General features: G+C 40.2%; 1 protein-coding gene across 2 annotated transcripts in view; it reads right to left on the bottom strand.

The window, feature by feature from the left end:
- LOC125892000 (paired box protein Pax-7-like) overlaps nt 1-15,088 on the bottom strand; it is a 267,516-nt gene that overhangs the window by 184,637 nt on the left and 67,791 nt on the right. For both annotated transcript variants that reach the window (XM_049581694.1, XM_049581695.1), the window contains exon 5: nt 14,112-14,311. In XM_049581694.1, the coding sequence (XP_049437651.1) occupies nt 14,112-14,311 (200 nt within the window). The remainder of the gene's footprint in view (nt 1-14,111; nt 14,312-15,088) is intronic.

Raw genomic sequence — 15,088 nt, 5'->3', positions numbered from 1 at the left:
TGTGGAAATCCTATGTGAGTTTCTACAGCATCACTTTAATGCTTCTAAAGTGTTCATATTTATGTTCTTTGGTTTCACAAAGAGCTCATAGAAAAATAACTGATTGTAAGCATTATTAGGAGGCTATTATCAGACTGCAAATCAATCACATTATGAAAAATGACTAACATAGAGAAACAGAGGATGAAAAGAAGGCGTCTTGTACAGGAGTGATTTGGGGATTAATTCTGTGGGATCTGTGTCATCCACTTTTCAGTGGCCTTAATGAACAAAGTACACGGAGTTGGATACATTAATGGCAATTTTAATAGCTTTTAAATCAGGGAAAATACCCACACTGACGTGTGTTGCCATGTTTACATGTATACATTAGCATAAATAGGTTATGGGATATACATTGCTTTTATTAGGATCGCTTATGAGATTGCAGGCAGATTTCACAACCAGTGGATGGATTTATTATTGGTTTAGGTGTTGCTAATGTCATGTATCTGCTATCATAAAATCCAGTGGTTGGTTTGTGTTCTTTCATGCCACAAATGAACTGCACCAGAGTCTACTTGGAAGCAGACGAAGACCCACCTTTTTGAGCGATCTCGGTTTGTTTGGTCTGCACCAGGGTTCCACTGACAGCTTTCACACTAGTCCAAACAACCGTACTAACCATGCAAATGGACCTGAGTTTGTTTTAACCAAATCAAACAGGTTGGGTATGAAAGCACCCTGAGACTATGTGCTCTAATGTTAGTAATGTAGTATTTATATAGTAAGGAGGGGGTTTATGTTAAAGATGGCTCCACTGCGTCACCAAACAGACCTTTAGGCCACCCAAAAAATCCTGGACAAAAAAATGGTGAAAAACAGTTTTAACGGTCTAATTCCACAATCCAGTACTACACACTTTTTAGTCTTTTCACATGTATATCACACATATTTTCTAACATGTATAATGTGTTTAGAAAGAAATCACTGATTTTGCTTTACCCAGACTTTAACAAGCCCATTTCAGCCAGACAGTAATTTCTCTGGCAATTCCACTTCTTTGAAGTACTGAACTGTGACATCACTGTATCATATCAAACCGATCTGTGACCTTTGTGAATTGTTACATCCCTAATATGCAATATTATCATTTTACTTGGTATATAAAATGTGAGAAATTATTGCTGTAATACAGATCTTTCTTTGTGCTTTTTGGACACTCCAAGCACCTGTATTGTAATGGACAAGGATCAAAATCCGAGCAGTGGCTGCTTCACCGGGTGGCTCACTTTACTGCATTAAGATCCAGCAGTCAGGATCACTGTTATACTAATGCTGCATAACCGATGCACAATTTGAAGATGATGCCAATACTATAAAAATAATCAATTACACAAATGTTGCAACTGAGTGTGTGTCTGCGGTGTTTCTTGTCACCCCGAAGGACATGTCATAAATGGCCCTTCACCTGCTGCAGTAGCCTGAGTGTCAGACTCAGCAAGCCTACTCAGTTGAGTGGGTGGGGTCTATGGTCTGGAACCAGGCTACTGCTGCAAGGTCATCATGTGATGTAAATAGACTGATGGTCTGACTTTGGACTTTGAGGGGCAAACGGGCAGGAGCACTCACTGCCTCCCCACTGCATGCGCCCACTTATAGGTCTCAATAGGTAGTGTAAGTGTTGTTTAAAATGTTTAGTTTAAAAATGCACAATGCATAACTTATTTAATGATTTCATAATTACATGGATAAATAATTTAGTTCATTCAGGTTAAAATGTAAATATTATTTGAATGAGTTGATGTATAAAGGGTAAAATCTACATGATTGCAATGTTGTAACTAAGGCAGTAGTTCATTATTCACTTATCTGTATTTCCGTGGCAGAACTTAAGTTCACTGTTAGGTGTGCCGCTACGGCAGAATTCGCTGTGGGACCATGTATAGCGCAGCGTTGAAAAAGACTGGCTAGACTTGACTTTTTGTGTTGTAATTGTCTGAGGCCAAAGTGAATGTTTCGCATGATCCCACTGACCGCCATTTTGTTTTCTTTTCTGTCACTGTACACTGTATTGTTGCATTCTCTGTTACATGTATTCGTATTCTATTTTTTACGGCATTACGGTGTGACAACAAAGAGATGCTTCAGAGAGACAGAAATGCCCCAATAAATGCCCGTTTGAGAGAACTGACCTGTGTCTGTGTTGTTGTGAAAGGACCTACAAGTAGATTTATGTGTATAGATTCATTCGTCTCTCAGAAGAAAGCTTCTCAAGGAAATCTCATTGGTAGCTTGAAATTTTGCTGAAAAATGACAATAATATCTTTGAGAAATTTCAGTCTGGTTTTAGAAAAAAAATAGCACTGAAAGTACACTACTTAAGGTTTTTAATGGCTGGTTACAATCAACTGATGCAGGCCATAAATCCAATATGGTTCTCCTAGATTTAAGCGTAGCTTTTGACACTTACTGACCTTGTCATCCTTTTCCATCACCGTCTCCAAACCTGGGTAGGTACCAATGGCATGGCTCTACAATGGCTCAGGTCATACTTAACAGACAGACATTTTTGTGTGGGTGTTGCCAACACTAGGTCTGATGCAACTCTGTGGGGTGCCCCAGGGGCCAGTGCTAGGTCCAGTCTTCTTTTTTAATTTACATTCACCCTCTTAGCCATCTTATACGCATAATATAACTTGAATTTGTACAGATGATACTCAGATCTGTTTAAGTTGTAATCCAACAAATAATTACCAAAATACTGTAAACCTGCTAAATTGCCTTGATGTCACAAAATTTCCTACAGCTTAATGCTGATAAGACAGAGATATTGAACAGTCTTGATTCTCTGTCCCAATCAATAACTCCACATTGCAGAAATCTCAGTGTCATTTTTGATGTATATATTCAGTAGTTCAATCCAGCTTCCACCATCTCAGAAATATTTCCAGGATGAAATCATTCCTTTATAACAATCAACTGGAAATTCTTATTCATGCATTCATAACTAGGCAATTAGATTATTACAATTCCTTGCTCTCTGGCATCAGTAAAAAAATCCCTCTTCCGCCTCAAGCTCATCCAAAACTCTGCTGCCAGAATCTTGAGTTGGGACAAGAAAACATGCCCATATCACACCAATTCTTGCTTCATTAGTTGCAGCTGTGACTGTTAACAGTTAGCTCCACTTGTTAGCCGCTTAATGGCAGCAAGCAAGCAGCCACTGGCCACCAGACTTCACAGCTGATCCCAGCAGGGCTCCACTCAGTCTGGACTGGAGAAGGTTTTTGGTTTGATCCCATCTGACAGGCAGGTACTGTAGGAGTTAGCTCAGTTACCTGTGAGTGAAGCTGTGCTGTAAGTAAACAGTCTGAACTCAGATCACTTTTTTCTGACATGAAAGTTTAGTTTTAATCACCCACTTCAAGTTTTTCTCTGTTTCCTAATGGTGAGATGGATAAGTCAGAGTTTACAGTGAACTTGAGTACAGAACGTAGTTGTCTTAGAATTGTTGTTTGTGGTGTCAAAGTTTTTGAGAGCATAAATAGAGAGATGTTGAGCTTTTCAAAAAATGATCAGTACATGTGAGCTCGTAAATCAGCCCTTAAACTTGTCAAAAACTGCTGGAAAAAAGGACAGTTTGTTAGTGTGTAGAAATTACTTGAAGTGAAAAAAAAAATATTTGGCAATCTGCAGCGTATCATGCTAACATTAAAGGATGCCACACAGACACACAGAGACACAGACACACACACACACACACACACACACTACTGCCAACATAATATCGTCCCCTTATCCACCCACATCAATTAATTTTCTGGCCTGTATTCACTTAACCTCACGGACTGCATTTTTTCATCTGCGTAATATTGCGAAAATTAGGCCTATCCTGACCCGAAAAGATGCAGAAAAATTGGTCCACGCTTTTGTTACCTCAAGGCTGCATTACTGTAACTCTCTATTATCAGGTAGCTCTAGTAAGTCCTTAAAAACTCTCCAGCTAATTCAGAATGCAGCAGCACGTGTACTAACAGGAACTAAGAAACGCGATCATATCTCTCCTGTTTTAGCTTCTCTGCACTGGCTCCCTGTAAAATCCAGAATTGAATTTAAAATCCTACTGTTAACTTATAAAGCTCTAAATGGTCAAGCTCCGTCATATCTTAGAGAGCTCATAGTGCCATATTATCCCACCAGAACACTGCGCTCTGAGAACGCAGGGTTACTCGTGGTGCCTAAAGTCACCAAAAGTAGATCAGGAGCCAGAGCCTTTAGCTATCAGGCTCCTCTCCTGTGGAATCATCTTCCTGTTACAGTCCGGGAAGCAGACACCATCTCCACATTTAAGACTACACTTAAGAGTTTCCTCTTTGATAAAGCTTATAGTTAGGGCTGGCTCAGGCTTGTCCTGTACCAGCCCTTAGTTAGGCTGACTTAGTCTGTCCGTCCTGTAAGAGGGATCCCTCCTCAGTTGCTCTTCCTGAGGTTTCTACCGTTTTTTTTTTCCCCGTTAAAGGGGTTTTTTGGGGAGTTTTTCCTTATCCGCTGTGAGGGTCTTAAGGACAGAGGGATGTCGTATGCTGTAAAGCCCTGTGAGGCAAATTGTGATTTGTGATATTGGGCTTTATAAATAAAATTGAATTGAATTGAATTGAATTTTGTAATCACCTTTCTTGTCTGATCTGTATCCACTTTGGTATTCACTGTCTTTCTTGTCTTGTTAGTATTTTGTATTGTTTTGCAATTAAGAAAAAAAAAGGTGTTTCTGACACTGCAACTTACTGCCCGAGCGCCAGGTTTCGACAACTTCGGAGTTGTCTGTGTTGTCCCAAAAGGTGTGAAATTAGAGATGAAACATGCTTTTTAATATTAGTGTAAGATTAGTGTGTTATTTTTGTTTTGTACATTTTTTAAAGCACTTTATTTGTAATTTTCTGAATATCCTACAAAACAATCATATTCTCTGTTACAAATAGCCATAGAAAAAACAATCCCAATAACAGACAAAAAAAAAATAATAATAAACAAGCGCTAATATTCCTTAATACAGGACAGTCCAAGGGCAGGTATAAAAGTTCAGAGTTTCAGTTCCAGACCAGGTAAATTGTTCACATAAGTTATTAGAGGGTCCCAGGTTTTGTGGACTCTGTTGATGGAACCGTTGAGGGTACATCTGATCTTTTCCAGCTTTACGTTCTGCATAATGTCCCTAATCCAGTGGAGGTGTGATGGAGGAGCAACAGCCTTCCATTTAAATAAAATCAAACATCTAACTAACAAGGAGGAAAAGGCAATGACCCTCTGTCAATGAGCGGGGGGAACAGATCCCGTCAGTTCAGAAAACCAACCGAAAATAGCAACCAAGGGAGAAGGTGAAATGTTATAAGCATAAGCATTAGAGATAAATTCAAAAAAGGATGACCAGAAAGGGGCAAGTTTCAGACAAGACCAGAACATATGATAGGAGGTAGCCGGGGTCTGTTTACATCTGTCACATGATGATCTACATTCGGAAATATTCTTGCTAGTTTAGCTTTCGAGAAGTGTAACCGATGCAACACTTTAACCCTATGGGCCCGAACGACGCATAGTGTGTCCAAATTCACACCTGTTCTTCTCTATTGATTTTCTCCGCAACCATTCGTCATTCGAGAAGCCACGCATATCACGTGAAACAGTAGAATCGTAGCTTTCCAAGAAGACCAAGCACTTGTCAGTAGTACAGTGTTTTCACAGCAAAAAACAATGATATAAATGATAAAGTTACACTAAAATGATGTATAACAGAGCTTTTATACAGCTCTGCACACACATTACTCTTGGATGGATTACTCGCGAATGCAGGCTTGCACAGAAATGCCAAGCATATGACATGAAAGCACAGGAGCAGAGCTTTCCAATGATACCACACACATCATTGTGCTGTCAACCCATCACGCTATAAATACAGATCAAGTGTCTACAAAATAAAAACCTGACGAATTTCTTTACAATCCACTATACAGATCTTGTTATCAGTCACTTCATATAGTGAGGAATATCGTATCTTACCACATCTTAGGCTTGCGTGTGTTTCTCCCTGTCTATCCACATTTGTAGTCCAGCTTTCAAGATGCAAATATCTCCATATTGTCCAGTTGACACTCCATCAAACTTTGTATGACAAGACCAGCCACTTCACCTTTGCGCACCCAGACAACTGAGGACTAATTATGCATGTGTGACAGGGCCGTAGTCGCCATATACATTGAGGGGGACACGTGCTCCCCCAATGCCCCAAATGTCCCCCCAATATATAACTGAAACTGAAAAACAAATATTATCTTGGAGGACATCATAGATGTAAATATTGCATGTTTCTTTCAAATAAAACACATTTTTGACTTGTGAATGACTCAATGGAATTTCTTGCAATAATGAAAAAATACTGGCAATCATGTCCACCTGGCACAAACCACATGTTTTGGACAGCTGTGAAGTGACAGAATGTCCCACCATCATGGTTCTTATATTGCCAGATTCCAGAGACTCCCCCCTCTTCATATATGGCAGAATATGTCATTTTCCAACTTGCTATGCTGAGATACATGTAAAAATGTAAGAATTTAGTCATACAGATTTGTTTTTTTCATTGATATAAAATTAATATAAAATACGGGCACACAGGAGGACATGTAATGATGGCAAATCTGGTTAGCCCAGATTGTCCTGAAAAAACCCCAAGATATAGCATGTGTATGTAGCCTTTATAATGACTGTGATATGAGCTTAAAAGTAAAGGCAGTAAAAATACCCCAAAAAGGCCTAGGGCCCACAGGGCTAAACTGTATTAAAACATGTCTGGAACATATGGAAGAAGAGTGGACCCTAGTAAGAACCATATCCCATTCCTCATCGGACAGCGGGACCCCCAAATCACATTCCCACTGTTCACCCTTAATAGAGAAAAATGATTATTGGTCAGACCGAATTTTCTGGATAATTGTTCAAAGCTTGCAAAAGTATCATTGACATACAGGTCTTCAATACTACGAAAGCCCTTGTCATACCAAATTTTGAAGCCATTGTCCACTAAAGATGGTTGAAAAAGATGATTATGTATTATTGGTGAGTGAACAGAAATACTCTGAATACCCAGACATCTTTTGAACTGCTTTACGATGCGTAGTGATTGAGTTACAATTATATTATCCTTAATATTATTAACTAGCGATGGTAGGGGTGCGCAGAGTAAGGCAGGGAATGAGTGTGGGCTACTTGTAACCTTTTCAATCTGGAGCCATGCAGGGATCCTATCATTCCAGTCTTTTAACCACAGAGAGATGGCATTAAAATCCGAAGCCCAATAATACGTGCGCAAATTTGGAAGTGAAAGCCCACCTACACATTTTGGTCTTTCCGTAAATTATTTTCTTATGCGAGCTGATTTATTATTTCATATAAAATAAGAAACCACTTGGTTAAATGCCTTGAAAAAAGATTTTGGTATGAAAACAGGTATCGCCTGAAACAAAAACATAAACTTTGGTACAATATTCATCTTTACAGAATTTGCTCTCCTGATCAGAGGTAGTGGCAAAATAGACCATCTTTTAATATCTTGTTTGCACTGTTCTAACAGAGGAGTAAGGTTACTTTTAAATAGACTCTAATAGGATTTGGTAACTTTTACACCCAAATATGTAAAGGACTTAGTTTCTGTAATGAACTTCACAAAGTCTGAATCAGCCAGCAGGAGTGTGTCAAGCTGCCATGTCCATTTTGTCCTCTGAGTCTGAAGAGTTACCTTAATACTCACAGGGGCATGATCATAAATAATAATTGGGTCATATTTACAATCTGTAATAACACTCAGCAAATAGGGGTCAACCAAAAAAACACATTACATTAGAGTAAAATGAATACTCCCTGTTGGTGGGATGTTTAAATCTCCATGGGTCTATAAGTTTATGTATATCTATGAACGACTGGATTGTTTGCACAGATTTAGATGGTCTTGGTGCAGACTGAGAGGAGTGATCCCAGATAGAATCCATCACCAGGTTGTAATCCCCAGACATTATCAAGTGATGACTATCCAGATTCGGGATGGAGCTTGGCATCTTTTTAAAAAAATGATTGTCATCAAAGTTCGGGCCATAATTATTGACCAATACTAAGCGGAGTTGGAACAGCTGTCCCACAACCATTGCATATCTGCCATTTGGGTCCAAGACAGTGTCTGATACAATGAAAGGGATTTTTTTATGAATAAGTATAGCTACTCATCTACCTTTACAGTTAAACTGTGAATATAATATTTGCCCTACCCAGTCTTTATGGATTTTGGACTGGGCTTGATTTTGAAGGTGGGTTTCCTGTAGGAAAGCTATTCCAACCCCAAGATGTTGTAAGTGAGAGAGAACCCTTTTTCTCTTGATTGCCTGATTCAGACCCTTCACATTCCAGCTTATAATTTTCATGTCATCTCTACCTGGGACTAGGTGTGATTTATCCTGTGTCATCAGAACTACTCAATTCAAAAATACCTGTGTCTACCCCATTTAGATGGTAACAAAGACAAAGAGGTGCACAAACTGTATATAAAACAAATACCACATCAAAACTACTACATATAACACATAAACACGCCTTTAAAAGGCTGTCCCCCCCAGAAAATGTCAAACTACTGCAAACCTGCATTTGCATGCTACCTGCAGTGATGAATACCTTTTTCAACCACTGATGAACCTCTCCAACAGTATGGTAAATAATAGGTTTGGGAGTCTCTCTGTGATAGACGATTCGATACGTATCTAGATGCACGGGTTACGATACGATTCAAAAACGATATATTTTTAATACAGAACGATTCGATACGAATTGATACAGAGTAGGAACAATACGATTGGATACGATTCGATACGATTCTATGGTTAACATTTGTTGATGTAGACATTAATCATACATTATAAAATAAAGAAGCCAATTCTATAAACATGACATTCTTACAGTATTTTCAAATTTGTAAAAGATCACATCCCCAAGCATTGTTGCTGTATGACACTGGCAAAAAATAAAATAAAAAGACAAACAACAACAAAATCACACATTGTCTGTGTTTTTGTATGTATCTTATATGGACTTGAGTCTGGAATAAAGTTTATCATAACGCTGTACAATATAAACAGAATAAAGCAGAATAAAATAATAACATGCAATGTAGGGTCAGAATCTGACATCTCCTGTTATTAGTTGAAGTCATGGACTGTGATGACTAGCAGCTTATCACTGACAGCATGTCAGACTGTTTCTCTGTGTTTGTGTCTGTGCATTACTGCTACGTCGGCTCTCGCGTTGTTTTCGAGATGCAAACTGTTTAATTCAGTCAACCGATTGCTAGTCTTGCGATACCCGAATCCATGACTCTACAATCGACTCATCTAAGGATTCATGGCTGATTCGTATCGATTGAGAGGGTTGCTACCAACGTAGCCGTGTCTCTCGCTTGTCAAACCGGATATCCAGTCGTATCGGTTAATCGTTCCCAACCCTAGTAAATAACCTGTGACATCATTTTACATTATTGAGACCATGACACCCATAGGCTGTAGAAAGTCAATGTAATGAGACCGGTGGTGATCATAAAAAATCTTAGGAGGTTGTACATATGTAGCGTTGCATGTGATGTGGACACACACATTCACACACAAAACGTTCACAGCAACATAAATAATACTAATTAAATAATAAAATAAAATAAAAAAACACTGTCACAAAATATGACTGAATAACCATATCTCTAATGATATCACCATCCCTTCTAAGTGTCTATTGGCATCATTGACCCGCTCATTACCTCAATCACCACTGTCTGTAGCGTGTAAAGCGGGGCGTCCGTCAGCAACAGTAATATTGTTATTCACGTAGGTCAGCGCTTCCGCAGGGTCAGTTAACTTCATGCGTTTCCCATTGTGCATGAACTGCAGTGTGGCTGGGTAGTAGAGGCCGAACTCGATCTTCGCGGCGTAGAGCTTCTTTTTGGACTTGGAGAAGGCCGCGCGTCGTTTGTTGACATTCGGGCTGTAGTCAGGAAAGATGTGGAATCTTGATCCGTTGTAGGAGAGCAGGCCATTCTGTCTGGCGAGGCGTAGGATCAATTCTTTGGTTTGAAAGTGATGGAGCGTGACAATGAATGGCCGCGGTCTGTTGTCGCCATCTACTGGTTTTGGGGCCAAACTTCTGTGGGCTCTATCCACCGATGGTGGCTTCTCAAAATAATCTTCCCCAAGCACTTCAATGAGTAGCTTAGCAATGAAATCTGTTGGTCGCGGGCCCTCCACATTTTCTGGTATCCCCACCATGCGAATATGTGCCGCCTGGTGTAGTTTTCCAGGTACGCCACCTTCTCCCTCAGAGCACTGTTCTCCTTTGCCAGCAAAGTTTGCGAAGCTTCCACGCTGCTCAGTCTCTTGTCAAACTCATTCAGTCCATCCTCCACATCAGTAATTCGTTGGCCATACACACTCAGAATCACATGTAGAGAAGCAACAGATGCCCAGGTCTCCTTACGAAACGAGTATATAGAGGCTTGCACAGCTGTAACTGCATTCGCTAGCACTTCCATGTTGTTAGCATTAGCATCTGCTTCTGAGCTAACGCTAGCTGAGGAGTCCGAGTTGCGTCGTGTTCTGGCTCTCTCTCTCTCTGCTCTTTGGCTGGTTTGGGAGGCATTTATCTATTCACAGGGTATTAAAGTCACTTAGTGTGCATTTCCAACGAAGTTGGAACAGTTACGAGGTCCAAAATGTATAAATTTGATAGATTTCTGCAGGAGCTCACATCTACTCCCTACTCATGCTCAAGAGTCTCCGTCTTTTGTACAATTTTTGAGTGAATAAAAGGAAAGGAGCACCATGCAAAATTCTGGACACCCCAAGACATTAAAGCTCTCAGACAACGTTAACCAGGGTCTCAGACCTTGATCAGCTTGTTAGGGCTATGGCTTGTCCACAATCATTGTTAGGAAAGGCCAGGCGATGCAAATTTCAAAGCTTTATAAATATTCTGACTCATGAGATCTTGTCCCATCAATCGCCAGCAATGGGCTCCTCTAAACAGCTGCCTAGCACTCTGAAAACTCAAATAACTGATGCCCACAAAGCAGGATAAGACTATAAGATGATAGCAATTTGTTTTCGGGTAGCTATTTCCTCAGTTTGTAATGTAATTAAGAAATGGCAGTTAACAGGAACTGTGGAGGCCAAGTTGAGGTTTGGAGAACCAAGAAAACCTTCTGAGAGAGCTGCTCGTAGGATTGTTAGAAAAGCAAATCAAAACTCGCATTTGACTGCAAAAGACCTGCAGAAAGATTTAGCAAACTCTGGAGTGGTGGTGCACTGTTGTACTGTGCAGTGACACCTATGACCTTCATGGAAGAGTCATCATAAGAAAACCTTTCCTGTGTCCTCACAATAAAATTCAGCATCAGAAGTTTGCAAAGAAACATCTAAAAAAGCCTGATGCTTTTTGGAAACAAGTCATGTGGACTGATGAAGTAAAATACAATTTTTTGGAGCCAATGAGCAAAGGTATGTTTGGAGAAAAAAAGCATTCAAAATTTCATGAAAAGAACACCTGTCCAGCTGTTAAACACAAATGTGGATCGATCATGCTTTGGGCTTGTGTTGCAGCCAGTGGTACAGGGAACATTTCACAGGTAGAGAGAAGAATTGTTTCAGTTAAATTCCAGCAAATCCTTTCACCATTTCACAAAGCTGAAGATGAAGAGAGGATGGCTTCTACAAGAGGACAATTATCCCAAACTCGAATCAAAATCCACAATGGATTATCTCAAAAGGCACAAGCTGAAGGTTTTGGCATGGCCCTCACAGCCTCCCGACCTAAACACCATTAAACATCATGTGGATAGACCTCAAAAGAGCAGTGCATACAAGACGGCCCAAGAATCTCACAAAGCTAGAAGCGTTTTGCAGGAAGAATGGGTGAAAAGCCGCGAAACAAGAACTGAAAGACTCTTGCTAAATACAAAAATTGTTTAGAAGCTGTGATACTTGCCAAACATGGTGCTACTATGTACTGACCATGCAGAGTGCCCAGACTTTTGCTTCAGGTCCTCTCCTTTTTTGTTATTTTGAAATTGTAAAGGATAAAAAATCTTGCTTAAAATTTTGAAGAAATGTTTCATCTTTAACTTAATGCCTTTTGGAAATCAGTTCATCTTACTTAACTACTCTTTACTTTTTCTTTCCTTTTATCAACCATCTGTATATTAATTCTATGTAGTACCAGTACATCAAAAATATGCAAATTGAACATGTTGACTGTTCATTATTTGACTTTGAAAACAGCAGTTGACAACACTGGTCGCAGCTCAAGGTCCACAAGCTAGTTTCCTCTGAAGATTTCCACCAAATTGGTCCTCATCAGCAGATTGACTTTGCTCAGCTGCCATGGAACCATAAATGTTTAAACTTCTAAGCAATGACAGTTCATTCTGACACTTGACAGTTGACAAGTCAACATGGAGGTTGACCATATGATGCAGTCAAAAGCTCCAAAACAACTGAGAAAATAGACATCACTGAGATTGTTCTGTCAGCTGGTATTTGTTGAAACTCTGGCTGAATCCTCTCACTGAATTTAAGAGGCAGAGGTACAGAGAGCATTCTGAGGTCTGAAGGTATAAGAGCTAAGTGACAGCAAAGTGAGAGTGGACAGGTTTCTGTGCCATGCTGTTTTTGTACACTCAGTTTTCCTGGATGTTGACTGATCCACGTTTCTGTTGTAGATAAAAGCCACCGTGAGACAGCCTGGACCCTTCTGTGATCTGCTGGGCATATTGCAATGAATGGTGGGCTTGAAAGTGGTGGGAAATAAAGATTCCAGCCAAGATTTTAGAGAGTGAGACATGCATGAGGAATGCAGACCCCACCCCACTGCTGAACACCTAACAGCTGTTGTTGGAGCTCAACAGTATTTTCTCCAGCACTACTGGAACACTGTAAAGCTGCCAAAACCTAACAAAGACCAAAGACAGGTTCCTTAGCTGAGATGTGAACAGCTGGCAGACTCTCAAGCATTACAGTTCATATACGTGTAAATAATAGTTGAACTCTGTGGTTAAATATGGAATTTGATATCACCATAATGTGACATCTTGTAGAATACAAATACAAATCAATCTCATCATAAAGGTTAACAACACAGCTTGAAAGGAGTGTTTTCAGACAGAGCAAAAGGGAAAGTCAAAATGAAGATCAGTGCATCTTCTAATATCTGAACACTTGAAAATAAAAATGAAGAGTAAACCATGTGGCTGTTTACTGTCAGCACCTTGCTCAGCATGCAGTACAATAGCTCAAAATATTCTCCAAATGGATCTGTGGCCCCAACTGTGTAAGACAAAAAAATCTGACAGGACAACACTCACTCTTACTCTGACCTCATCACATATCAACGTTTGGTCATGGACCTTCCAAGTTTAGATACGACATGCATGGTACCCTGTGCTGGTTGTTGACTTTCTGGGATGCCATGTCAACTTCAACCTGTCACATGCATTGTCTGTTTTTCAAAATACACCTCTGTTTTCACAGGAAATGTACAGTTTGCATACAGCCTCTTTCAAAATAAACACACCATGTTGGTACAACACAACAAATTGACATTTTTGTCCTTCAACAACAAATGCACGTGGTTATGTTGAGCCAACACACACATGTGGTTGGGTTTAGGAAAAAAAGAGCAGGGTTTGGATTTACAGTCACATGGGGTGTCCTGGGTGAAAGTTGGTGGTTGTTGGACTAATCCACCACACCTCCCGCCTGCCCTAGTTGGACTACCACCCTGGATTTCAATGTTCTTCGCTTGGTTTCCCCCCTGAAGCAACCCGGTGCCTGTCAATGTGAAAGAACAGCTTTTTTTTGTCAGTGTCTGACGCCAAAAGTCACTGACCAAGCAATGGATTTCGACAACTTCGGAGTGAGACTGGGTTGGACAGGACAGAGACTGATGAGGATACTGTTTCTGGAAATAGACTCAGCTATGGAATTTTAGAGTTAAACGTTTTGTTTTGAGCAACACACGCTATCATGGTTAGGGATGGATAGTTTTAAGTGTATTACCTGCACCCTGGCCTCAGTGAGTTTTGTCCTCTGGGCCAGCTCCTCCCTGGTGTAGATATCAGGATAGTGGGTTCTTTCGAAAGCCTTCTCTAGCTCCTCAAGCTGCTCCGCAGTGAATGTGGTCCGACTCCTGCGCTGCTTCCTCTTCAGGGGGAGGTCAGGCTCTGACTCCACATCCGACACTTCATCCATCCGACTGCCTAGAAATACACATGGAGGAGACAATTTGGCATTACTTCATGTCAACATGTTTTATGCAGTGAATAAGCAATGATGCAATGAATAAAAGACTGAGAAAGAAATAAGAAAGAAAAAATGCTGATTGAATTACTGTTTTTTTTCCTGGGCATCTACTGATGTCAGTAATACTAAACATTATTGATCAAACTGTGTGTCAATCCATTGAAACTGAGTGTAATAATGGACACGCACTTGTATAGGGCTTTTCTAGTCATCTGACCACTCAAGTGCTACTCAGTTTTTAACACATTCACACACCGATGGAACAGCCATGGTTAATAAACATACAGAAACAAATGCCTCATTCCCACTGCATGGTTCAGTTCAACTCAACTCTACTTGACCATGTGCTTTCCTCAGTTTAGTTTTCCACTGCACCCTATGAGTACCCTATGAGCGAAGGCTGGAGTCTTAGCCACTGAGAAAAAAAAAATGACACAGCACACGGTGCTCCATCCAGGGTCCTTTTACTGGCAACCAAACAGTGAAATGTCTGTACTTTGTCAGTTGAGCAATGTGTGATTTTGTGGGCTGCCATTTTTAAATCTGGGTCACACGAATAGACCCTTTTATTGTTAGTAAACAGTATGCCAGTTTTTGGTGGGCTGGCTTAGCTGGAGGCAAAACAATTCTCCCCAGACATTAGCTAGTGCTCATTCTGAGTGCTGTCGCACTCTGGCACAAACTGAAGTGTTCATAAATTTGAAGCAATGTCACAATGTACCGTTCAAATATTC

Source organism: Epinephelus fuscoguttatus, linkage group LG7, assembly GCF_011397635.1.
Source record: "Epinephelus fuscoguttatus linkage group LG7, E.fuscoguttatus.final_Chr_v1".
Classification (NCBI taxonomy): Eukaryota; Metazoa; Chordata; class Actinopteri; order Perciformes; family Serranidae; genus Epinephelus; species Epinephelus fuscoguttatus.
The sequence above is the reverse complement of the archived record's forward strand: the minus strand, read 5'-3'. Positions and strand labels throughout refer to the sequence as shown.